General features: G+C 37.8%; 1 protein-coding gene across 1 annotated transcript in view; it reads left to right on the top strand.

Moving 5' to 3' along the window:
• The window catches only part of itpr2 (inositol 1,4,5-trisphosphate receptor, type 2), a 99773-nt gene that overhangs the window by 10129 nt on the left and 77277 nt on the right, over window positions 1-12367 (top strand). Inside the window, exons 6-19 of the mRNA XM_052152014.1 lie at window positions 595-693; window positions 1189-1272; window positions 1373-1519; window positions 2719-2814; window positions 3590-3631; window positions 7908-8056; window positions 8259-8358; window positions 8445-8608; window positions 8752-8893; window positions 9003-9161; window positions 10473-10645; window positions 10859-10978; window positions 11143-11325; window positions 11577-11828. Of these exons, the coding sequence (XP_052007974.1) occupies window positions 595-693; window positions 1189-1272; window positions 1373-1519; window positions 2719-2814; window positions 3590-3631; window positions 7908-8056; window positions 8259-8358; window positions 8445-8608; window positions 8752-8893; window positions 9003-9161; window positions 10473-10645; window positions 10859-10978; window positions 11143-11325; window positions 11577-11828 (1910 nt within the window). The remainder of the gene's footprint in view (window positions 1-594; window positions 694-1188; window positions 1273-1372; window positions 1520-2718; window positions 2815-3589; window positions 3632-7907; window positions 8057-8258; window positions 8359-8444; window positions 8609-8751; window positions 8894-9002; window positions 9162-10472; window positions 10646-10858; window positions 10979-11142; window positions 11326-11576; window positions 11829-12367) is intronic.

Below are 12367 nucleotides of genomic sequence, written 5' to 3'. Positions count from 1 at the left end.
TTGTATTGTTCTTGTCCATATTGAATACATTATTCAAACAGTTGAATAATGGTAAACCTGGCATCCAACTAATGAAAGAAGATTAGATTTGGTTAGAGCTACTTTGGCTTATGTTCAATAAAAAGCAAGAAATATTATAATTGTCTGTGTGTTGTGAGCTTAAGCACATTGTGTTTGTATATACTTGGGACTTTGAAGATGTGATCACATTTTATGACCAATTAATGCAGAAAACCAGCTATTTCCAAAGGGTTCACATTCTTTTTCTTGCCACTATATATGTCTCTGAATTGCTTACATCACTGACATCAGCCAGGTTCAGATAATTAGAATATTGCAGTTCCTAATAAAGTTACCGGCCAACTTGAGAATAACTTTTATTGACGCAACAAAGACCATTTTTGCTTGCATTTGACGCAAGGTGGACGTTTTTACGCTAAGTGTATGTATTTGTTAACACCATTTTCCAAAGTATGCATGTCACTGTATCTGATGACATTCTATTTGGTTTTTTGTTAAAATGGAAGCAACAACAAAACGTTCACAATAAATGCAACCACAGGATTGCAGTGTTGTTTATTTGTTTGTCTCTAGGTGGTGGTTGGAGATAAAGTGGTTCTGATGCCTGTAAACGCAGGGCAGCCTCTCCACGCAAGCAACATTGAACTCCTGGATAACCGAGGCTGCAAAGAGGTCAGACACCAGCTGCATTTTTCACTAATACTGCTAATGAGATCACACAGTGCAACAAGTTTTGATGTTTTGTATTAATTAATATTGCAAGATTTTCAGTGTCATTGTGTGCCCTGCTAATGTAGACATAAATATGTCAAGACCTGAAAATTTCTTAAAGGAAATAGTTTACTCATAATGTAAAATTCTAGCATTTTTCATCCTCATAGTGTTCCAAACCAGTATTACTTTCTTTCTTCCATGGAACACAAAAGGAGATGTTAGGCAGAATGTTAGCCTCAGTCACCATTCACTTCTATTACATGGGAACATAACAGAATCATCATTCTAAGATTTCTCCTCATGTGTACCACAGAAGAATGAAAGTCATATTGCTTAGAACGACATGAGGGTGAGGAAATGGTTACAGAATTTTCAATTTTGATGTGTTTAAATGTTTCCTTGTAAGAAGTAAGAAAGATTGCAGTATGTGTTTTATACTTTATGGTTTGCCAGGTTAACGCTTTGAACTGCAACACCAGTTGGAAGGTCACTCTCTTCATGAAATTCAGTGAATACAGAGATGATGTCTTAAAAGGGGTGAGTCTTCAGTTTGTCTATGTTATATGGGAGTTGATGTGTTGATTTAGTTTTTTGATATTGACTGTGGGTTTATAATCGGTCTCTCTCTTGGTCTCAGGGTGATGTGGTGAGGTTGTTTCATGCCGAGCAAGAGAAGTTTCTGACTTGTGATGAATACAAGAAACAACAGTACGTCTTCTTGCGCACCACTCTCCGCCAATCAGCAACCTCCGCCACCAGTTCGAAAGCTCTCTGGGAAGTGGAGGTATAGTACTATACGAACAAGGAAAAGTATTTGACATTTATACAGTGGTCCTAAAAGTATTCAGACACTTACAGTAGGTCACACCTAAAGATTTATGAGTTTTGTTGCATTTGATAAAAAACTAGCAAAAGAGTGGCATCTGCAAATAAATGTGAAGTCAGTTTTATTTGTGTAGCACTTTTCACAGAAAATTATGCTGCAATGTCTTAAAGTCTTGAACTCTGTCGAAATGAAAAACGTGATTTGTCTATAGGCCCCCAGTGAGCAAGCCAAAGGCAACTGTGGCAAGGAACACAAAACTACATAACATTAGTTAATAGTTTATGGAGAGGGGGAAAAAAACTTGGGAGGAACCAGGCTCAGTTTGGGGAGCTAGTTCCCATCTTGCCATACTGAATGAATATAATGCTAATATTTAATTATGCTGAAGCTGTTTTAAAGGTGCGCACAGTAATGTTTTTCCTCATTTAAAATGTTTTACTTTTAAAGAAATGAATAGTCATTTTGGAACGTGACCACTTATTTGAGATGAAGAGTTCAGTCATATCAGTAACCTTATAAAAGCTCTTTTATTCTACTTGGGTCAGTGTAAGCCATTCTTCGACATACAGTACTTCAAAAAAATTAGTGAGTGCACTTAAGATCTAACTTTACTTTTATGTCCATTTTTTTGCTATTAAATTTAAGCAACTGAGATCTGAATTCATTTTTATTGAAGTCAGTTCCCCTCAAGTTCACACGGGTGTAGTTTTGTACATTAGCTATGGACATGTTCTGCTAAGTTTGACAAACAAAAAATGTCTAAATACTTTTCTGAAAAAGTATATCTATTGTTTTATCATTGAAAACCTAATAAGCATCTTTTTGTGAAATGTTTTGCTTGTAAAGTGTGCTTGGGCTATCGTTTAAATAAATGACATTCATACATTTAAGTGTCCAAATTCTTTTTGGAGCTGCTGTATACTAGAATCTTAATTTTCCTCATCTGATCTTGAGTATACCTCATCTTTACTAAAATGTATCTTGGACAAAGTACAACTTGTACATAATCGAGAAAGGTGTATCATAACATTTTTAGCATGGCTGCTGAGTCTAAAATTACAGGGATTTTGGGATATCTGTCCTTACTTTAAAATGTTGTCAATGTCATGCTGTACAGAATTAATCCAAAGTCTTTCACCCTGTGCCATGTGCTGTAGGTTGTACACTATGACCCCTGCAGAGGAGGATCTGGCCAATGGAATAGCCTATTTCGCTTTAAACATCTTGCCACGGGAAACTACCTTGCGGCAGAGGTGCTGTACATTCCTTTTCTGCAATCTTTGCTGTCCACTGTCTCATCTTGTTTGCCTCTTCCCCCATGTTTGTGTAACTGTCATGGTTAAAGATACGGTTTGACACTGTGTGGTTTGTATGTATGGCTGTGGTTTACATTTATTTGCATGCTACACACAAATTCCCCCAACAGCAGTGTTTCCTAGAGCAGTACACTCACCAGCCTGTCACACTGGCTGTTTATTTGCTCAACTGACCCTGAAATTAAATAACACAGACCCTGACTGCTGTCATTAATAACCCATATCTGAATGTTGATAGCAGAAAAATGCCACAAAGTATCGGCAGTGGTGTATTTTTGGCCTTTAAGAAAGCCAAATTGTAAATTTAATCTAATGTATGTCATATTACTGTATTCTAATTTCTTCCTGTTGTTATTTAATTCATTCATTATTTCCAAATATCTAAATTATTTATATGCACACATATATTATAATTTAACTTAACTCCTTTAAGTTTCCAGCACAATAAGATAGCAACCTCTAAGCAATACAGTATTTTTGTCCTCTAAGGGGATGTATTAATATATTTAAATTGTTGAGACAACTTATTTTGAGAGCGTAGAAAATGGGCTGCAGGTGGCAGTCTTCTCAATGTTATTGTCACAGTGATTCACTGTGAACAGGACAGACAGAAGGGTTATTGTCTTAGTCAAAAAAATGCTGAATAAATGAGCCTTTGTGTGTGTGCATGTATGTTGTAAGGGTTTTTTAAACATTTTTGGTTCTGTTTCAGGTGAATCCTGATTTTAAAGATAATTGTGTCGACAAAAATGAGGTAAGTCTGACCTTAATTACTGCAGATGATAGCCTATGCAAAGGAATTTTTTTTTATGTCAGAATCATACTGTAACTAGGCCCGCACAGAGCCTGGAATCACAGAATTCCACAGAATCACTCACCACCTTATATCTATGTTTATATACTTTTTTTGCTGTATGGAATTCTCAGCTCTGGTTAACACATTTTGCAATATTTAAAGGAATAGTTCACCCACAAATTATAATTATCTAATCATTTAGTCACCCTTATGTCATCTCGAAGCCGTATGACTTCCACAGAGCACAAACGAAGATATTTGAATGTAGATATGGTGTATGTTTGTCCATACAATGCAAGTGAATGGTGACCAAACGTTCAAGCTCCAAAAAGGAGATGAAATCATCATAAAAGTAATCCATAAGAGTCCAGTGGCACGATCATGACTTCAAGCGCAATTACACTTCCTAGTGCTTGACGCATACACACAGCGCTAGTTGGCTCTAGGAAGTGTAATTGAGCTTGAAATCATGATCGCAAGGAGACTGCTAATGTCAAGAGACACTGATTGGCTTGCTTCAGAAGACATGGATTAAACCACTGGCGTTTTATGGATTACTGCCTTTGTGACTGTATGGATAAACAGACATCATTTCTCCATCAAAATATATTTTTTGTTCCACAAATTAAGTCATATGAGTTTGAAATGGCATAAGGGTGAGTAAAAGATGAGAGAATTATCCTTTTTGGGTGAACTTTTCCTTTAAATTCAGTCTTCAGAACGCTACAGATTTTCCCTTACAATCAGCATATAAAATGTGTAAACGTCCACAGATTCTGAGTGGCCTAGTAATAACTTAATTCACATCTTAATACAGTCACAATTATATTCTGTTCATTAGGGCTGGGGATTGCTAACTACAGTACTTTATGATGCCATACAGTACATGCATAGTGGAGTTGAAACAGTGCCAACGCAAGAGAGAGACCAATGCATCTTTAAGACAGACTAAATCTGTGGGATCAGTCATAGATTCACATCACTTTTGTCTAGTAAGGCACCTAATAGAATAGGCTCTGAATTTCTGATTTCAGCGGTTTCTCGTATTTAGGCGATCAGCTTCTTTGTTTATTGCAGGGGTTCTCAAGGGGGGGGGGGGTACAGCCCCTCCAGAGGGCATTCAAAGGATGCCAGGGGGCGCTGAGAGCAAATTAGCAGAGTGGGGGAGGTTACAAATGGGGGGTAGTCATGTTAATCAAATCTATCGTCAAGTTCCTGTTTCCATTAAAATGTTTATCTAGACCTCGTTATATGGGTCTTGATAAAGAACAGATGAAGTATCTGTTTTAGCACCGTCAAATAGTCACAACCTCCGCTAATGCACCTGTATGGTTCTGTAGGTGGATACGGCTCAATGGACAAAGTAGCGTGAGTGCAAAGCAGGTGTGTTATTACTCCTAGATTGGTCACAAGCTCTTTTGTTTGGTATGCCCAATTTCCAAACATTCTTGGTCCTCGTGGTGGCGTAGTACGAATCTCATTTGCCATGTTTTACATGTGTTTAGATTAGGCCTAATGTTTGTAGTTACAAAAATGCCATTCATTTGATTTATAGAAATCATGTAACCTCTAACTACGATAGTGAAGAAAATACATTCTTCCATGTGCTTACTATGGTCTTGTTTCAAATACCACTGTTAAAATTATAAATAAACACATTTACATTTTCATAAGAGCAAATGCAAAATACACTATTTTAAATACTCTTCTCTTTTTTTCTTTTTTTTTCTTCTTTTTTTTTTTTAGATGAAATAGAAATGCATAAATCCTAAAAAAAGAAACTAAAATATTTTTGTTTAAGTATAAGAAAATATAACTGATGGGGCAAGGAAATTAATAGGGGGACGTTCATCAAAAAAAGGTTGAACTACTGATTTATTGTGTTGACTGGACACATAAAAACATAGATACAACAATCTAGTAATGGTGCAATAACATAATTTTCAAAACTTGTTTCTTCCATGAAACACAAAAGGACATGTTAGGAGGAATGTTAGCCTCAATCACCATTCACTTACACTGCATCTTTTTTTATACCAGTGATGTATTAAAACTCACTGTTTTGTTATTCAAAACTCACTTGAAGTCAATGTTATTGATGTGTCGCCATATTTGATTTGTGCTGTAAACATGAGTTGATAATTAATTTAGTGTATATATATATGTGTGTGTGTGTGTGTGTGTATATATATGTATATATGTAGTGTATATAGAGTGAGTAACAACTTGGTGTTGTCTGTTCATCACACAAAGAGATTGTATGGCTTCAGAAGACCTGGAAAATAGTGCATGACTTTTTAAAGTATTGACTGTTATACTTGATAGCCCACAGTGACTATTCACTTTTTTTATTTTAATTTACTATTTACTGTTCATGCTGTTATATGGCATAAAGATGTGTGAAGATCTTTAAAAAAAATATTTGTTTTCCACAGAAGAAATTTAAATGAGTGTGAAACAACATAAGAGTAAATGATGACAGAATCTTTTTTGAAGTGCTTTTTTTTATTTTTATAATTGTATTATCTTCCCTGAGGTCCAATGATAATGTTATAAAAGTTTTTTTGCACCAAAACCGTCACAATTTAGTAATATATGATCATTTTCCACCCTGCTTTTGTCCCTCTGTCTGAAACGCTCAGTTTTGGCTACTATATTAAACGATTCATCTCAAGCACGACTGTTAACACCATAAGCTATCGAACAGTGATGACATTTGAAATATTTTACTTAACTGCCCCATCCTTCATTATCTGTTCTTTTGCCAAGCTTGAATCATATTTTGAATAATCACCAAGCACATCTGACATGAGCTGAAAAAAAAAAAACACATCATAGTCCAAAGTATGATAAAATCATGGAAATACACAAAAATGGTCAAAGATGTCAATTGTCTAAGACATCCATGTTCAAAGACGTCCTGTTTAAATACACCAACAATTAAAAAATTGTCCCTTAGGTGTTATGGTAGGAATAGTTATCCATACAGAGCCTGCTATCTTGACTTGTGATTTGTGGGATGTGTAAATACAAATGTGCAATGTATTGAGACGTCACAAACAGACGGATTGCATAACGCAACGTTTCTGCAGGCTAGTAACTATAAATGGAAGTTTTGAGTCCTGAAATTATTATTATTTTTTTTTATGTAATACACTTACCTCAGATTCTCCATTTCATGACCCCTTTCAAGATAAAGTTTATATAAAGATTTTTATCTGACTCCCTCTACTCTGGCTGAGCTACACAGCATTGCATCTCACTGCATGGTCTGAAGACAACTCTCCTGCACAACTTTATTATTACGTAACCCTTTTCTCTCCCCTCCCTCCCTTTTTCTCTCCTTTATCTCACACTCACTGCAACAGCAAAACTCACGCAGCTCCCATCCTCCTACTCTCCCGAGATTTTTTTCTCAAGTCTTTATTTCTCTGTGCACCTTTCCGCTGTTACCTTAGTATTCTGTTTCGGCAGCTTCACAGACACACACACACTTGCACATACACACAGAGGGGGACCTTACATAATGTCTGAATCTGGGGGTGCCCCGTGAGAGAAAGGCAGACGTGCTGTCTGCTTCAGTGGAGGAGTGAGTCACAGGAGCTGCAGAGGAGAATTTATAATGGTGCTCTCCAAATAGCCCTCCATCGAAAAGCTTTAGTGAAACAGTCTGTACCACAGAATGAGGTCCTGCATAAAATACTTACCGTTAATGACCTCTGTGTGTTTTCCTGTTAATTTATGTATATATATATTTAAATGTTCAACTAAAATTGCTCTTTGTGACTTAAACATTATACTTGTTAACAAGAGACTAGTTTAATAAAACCGCTTGCTTCGTGCAAAATTTTATCTAACATTTCAACTCCTGTCATGACCATGTAAAGTCAATAAACCTGGTTAGTATCACAAGAGAAGCTCAGGAATACCAGATACGGACTGTTTACAAAAAAAAATCCACTTGCAGAAATTGCACTGGTAATGCAAAACCAAAATCATCCACCTAGAAAAAGAAGCTAAAGGTGTTGGTCTGCCTGACATGCTTGGTCTTTTTCATGCGTTTTAATCGTGATCCACAATCATCCACCTTTAAAAGTCCCAATGCTAAAAGGGAGATTTAGACGACTTTAAACTTCAAATATCATGTTTATACAAAACAACAATTGTCTCATTGTCTTATCTGGGTCTTTACCCACTAATGGGATCTTCCCATGTCTCTCTGTTCAAACATCAGACTGAGGCCGACTCTTTGTACTCTAAAAAGAAGTGGCAGACTGAAAAAATCCCCTACATCCTTGTCGCATTGCCCCACGGCAACGACATCGCCTCTCTCTTTGAACTGGATGCTACTACTTTACAGCGGGCTGACTGCCTGGTGCCCAGGTTAGTTCCTTTACACAAACTATACCCTTCATACATGAAAACCATTTTAGAGCATTTACATTAATTTATTGAACTTGAGCTTTATACTAAATCAGCTGATGAATGAAGAATTCTGTAGACTGTAACTAAAGACATGTTCCAAAAATGGCATTTGGGACACAGCCTCATTGGCTGACTAAATAAGTGTTATTTTATTTTCCAGGAACTCATATGTGAGACTCAGGAACCTGTGCACAAACACCTGGGTGACCAGCACCAACATTCCCATTGATGTTGATGAGGAACGACCCGTTATGCTCAAGGTCACCTTTGCTTCCTCTAAACAATTAAATGAGGTTATAGCTTCCCTCAATTAACACTAATATTCTTTCTCTGTGTATTCTAACAGATCGGGACCTGCCAAATGAAGGAGGACAAGGAAGCATTCTCCATTAATTCTGTCCCACTGTCAGAGGTCAGAGACTTGGACTTTGCCAATGATGCCAACAAGGTTCTGGAGCAGTTTGTGCATATATTGGGGATCAGCAACTTCCCTGCAGCAAATGAACGCAGGTATGCATCATGCTCATATTAAATGGGTTAGGATGGATGTTCTGGTATGTATATAGATGTTTGGTTGCACCTCCACAAGCAATTGATTCTTAAAAAGTAGATCAATATGCAAACCCAATCTTTCTTTTCTTGTGTTATTTTAGATTTACCATTAAGCTGTTGGAGGATCTGATTTTCTTTGTGTGCGATGTGCCAAATAATGGCCAGGAAGTGCTGTCAGTGGTGATCTCGAACCCAGACAGAGAGAGACAGAAACTCATGAGAGAGCAAAACATCCTTGCACAGGTTTGCTCCAACAGAAATGTATTTTGTCCAACAGTGCTACCAACTCAACATGTTTCTATAAGAGTTATAGATTCCATGGTAGATTTCTGTACATTCTTAATGTTTTCAGATTTTTGGCATTTTGAAAGCCCCATGTTCCGACATTAAGGAATCACCCATGCCAAAGTTGGAAGATCTGGGGAACCAGTGCAATGCTGCATTTAAATACATGCTACAGCTGTGTTACAGGATATTACGCCATTCCCAACAAGACTACCGCAAGAATCAGGCAAGGAACTCCATGTGCACACCTAAACTCCATCCAGCTGTTTGTTTGCCCATTCATTCATCCATCCACTCATAAGCCCACCTAAACTCCATCTATCCAAATACCCACTTAAACGCCATCCATCTATCCACCTATCCTTCCATTTGTCCTTCCATCTATCGATACACCCATCCATCTGTTTGTCCTTACATCCATCCATTCATCCATATGCTCACGTAAACTCCATCCATATGTACACCTAAAAACCTTAACTCCAGCCATCCATCCATCCATCCATCGCTTTTCATTCATTCATTCATCAGTCCATAAGCCCACCTAAAATCCATCATCCATCCATATGCCCACCTTAACTCCATCCATCCATCCATCTGTTTGTTTGCCCATTCATCCATCCATTCATAAGCCCACCTAAACTCCATCCCTCCATCTATCCATATACCCATCTAAACTCGATCCATCCTTCCATTTGTTCTTCCAATTATCCACACATCCATCCATAAGCCTACCTAAACTTCATACATCCATCTATCCATCCTTCCATTTGACGTTCCATCCATCCATCTGTTTGTCCTTCATCCATCCTTTCATTCAGCCATATGCCCACCTTAAATCTATCCATTTATTCATCCATCCATCATCTGCTTTTTCACCCTTTCATCCATCCATCCATCCATATGCCCACCTAAACTCCATCCATACAGCTTTTGATAAATCCATCCATATGCCCACCTAAACTCAATACATACATATATACATTCTTTCTGTTTGCCCTTTCTTCCATCCATCAACGTTATGTTTGTCCATCCATCCATAAATGTATCAATAAATATCCATGCTCACCTAAACTCCATTCATCCATACGCCACCTAAACTTCACCCATCATCCATCTATACACCCACCTAAAATTCATCCATTCATTTAACCATCTATATGCCCACCTAAACTCCATCCATATGCCAACCTATACTCCATCTGTATGTCTGCCCATCCATCTGCCCTTCTTTCTATCCATCTATCCGTTTTCCCTTCCATTTATCCATCCATATGCCCACCTAAACGCCATCCGTCCATATGCCCACCTAAACTGTATCTCTCAATTAATATGCCCATCTAAACACCCATCTATCCACACACCCACCTAAACCTGTTCCATTCATCCATTCCTCTGTCCTTCCATTCATCCATCCATACGCCCACCTAAACTTTTTTTCATTCGTCAGTCCATCTGTCCAACCAGCCAGCTGTCCTACCGTCCATACATTCTTTTGTCCCAATTACTAATATATGTGTCCTTCTTCTCTTTCTCCCAGGAGTACATAGCCAAGAAATTTTCCATCATGCAAGCTCAGATTGGTTATGAGATCCTGGCAGAGGACACAATCACTGCACTCCTGCACAACAACCGCAAGCTGTTAGAGAAGCACATCACCGCACGCGAGATTGAGACCTTTGTCAAACTTCTGCGCAGGAACCGAGAGCCCAGGTCTGACCCAGAGATTTAGACATCCAATTACATGATTAGAACTATTGCAAGGGTGGCTATTGCAAGTGTGGCACCATCCAGTGCCTTTACAACATTTCTAATTTAGTCATATCCTCTTGATGACATTTACATGTGCTTCTTGTTTATGATACAAGACCTGTTTTCACATCCATTAGTGCATATTAACTGCATTTTTCTTGTGTGTTTCTCCAGATTTCTAGATTATTTGTCTGACCTCTGTGTCTCCAACAAAACGGCAATTCCTGTCACTCAGGAGCTGATCTGCAAATTCATGTTGAACCCCTCTAATGCAGACATCCTCATCCAGACCAAGTGAGATCTGAGCAAAGGGCTACTTCCTTATGAGATATAATCCTACTGAGATTGACTGAGAATAAAACGGCAATAAATCTATATAGGTGCTATTATGATATGCCTGTAGACCGGGTATTTTTGATTAATGTTAAGAAATATGAAGAGTTTATGTGTTTCTTTAGACTGATCATACACATGGAGAGCTCTCTGGAGTCAACTCTAATTCAGGAGGATGGTGATGATGAAGAGGTGTGGCTGTACTGGATTGATAGCCACAAAGAGCCTCATGGGAAGTCCATTCGACACCTGGCCCAGGACGCCAAGGATGGACAAAAGATGGATACTGACATCATCATCTACTACAGGTGAGAGTTTTTTGACCTCATCATCTGCTACAGGTGAGAGTGCATTGGTGGCATTACTTACTACAGGTGAGAGTTTGAGTTGCTTTGGAGAAAAACATTAACAAAATGTAAATATTAGATCCCTATCAATTCCAGCCAGGGTTTGGCTTGCCATCACAAGACCCCTTAAATGTTAATTTAAATTTTTATATATGTGTATACATATGGATGGGAATACAGCAGCGTCAAATACCATATCCCTTTTTTTGCAGGTGCCAACTCAATCTTTTTGCTAAAATGTGCCTGGACCGGCAGTATCTGGCCATTAATCAAATTTCCAGCCAGTTGCCGGTGGATCTGATCCTCCGCTGCATGTTTGATGACTGTCTGCCCTACAACCTGCGCGCCTCATTTTGTCGGCTAATGCTGCACATGCATGTGGACCGTGACCCGCAGGAGGCCGTGGTGCCTGTTCGCTACGCACGCCTCTGGACTGAGATACCCTCCAAGATCTCCGTCAATGAGTAAGAGAGGGGATTTACTGACCTCTGCAGTCCACCAGTGTTAATCTTGTCAACGAAACCACTGATGATGTGTGTGTCAATGATAACAAATACAAGATGTAAAAGACACATCATGATGATAATTAAATGATTTTATTAATGCATAATGTTGATGAAAATATGACAAAATATGATAGATATTAACAGTGCAAGATATGAACTCTAGAGAAACATCTGTTCCATAGAAGAAGATATTAGTTATGGTTAATTTAATCCAGTAATCCAGTATGTTAGAGGTTGTGAAGTAGTTTGCATTTCAATTAATTCAATGAATATAATTTTTTTCTAAATGATTGAATATCTTATTTAAGTTGGATTTGTTATAGTTTTACACACATTTTTGTCATTTTCACATTATCATCAACTAAAAGATTTTATTTCCATTGACCAAAATTCGAGTAAAACTGAAAATGAATCAAGCATATCGAAATATTGACTAATTTTAAAGGACATTTTCATCAAAAGACTAAAACCATGACTAAAACAAAAACTGGTTAAAA

The sequence above is a fragment of the Xyrauchen texanus genome, chromosome 21 (genome assembly GCF_025860055.1).
Source record: "Xyrauchen texanus isolate HMW12.3.18 chromosome 21, RBS_HiC_50CHRs, whole genome shotgun sequence".
NCBI lineage: Eukaryota > Metazoa > Chordata > Actinopteri > Cypriniformes > Catostomidae > Xyrauchen > Xyrauchen texanus.
Note: the sequence above shows the minus strand (reverse complement) of the source record. Positions and strands in the feature narration are given on the sequence as shown.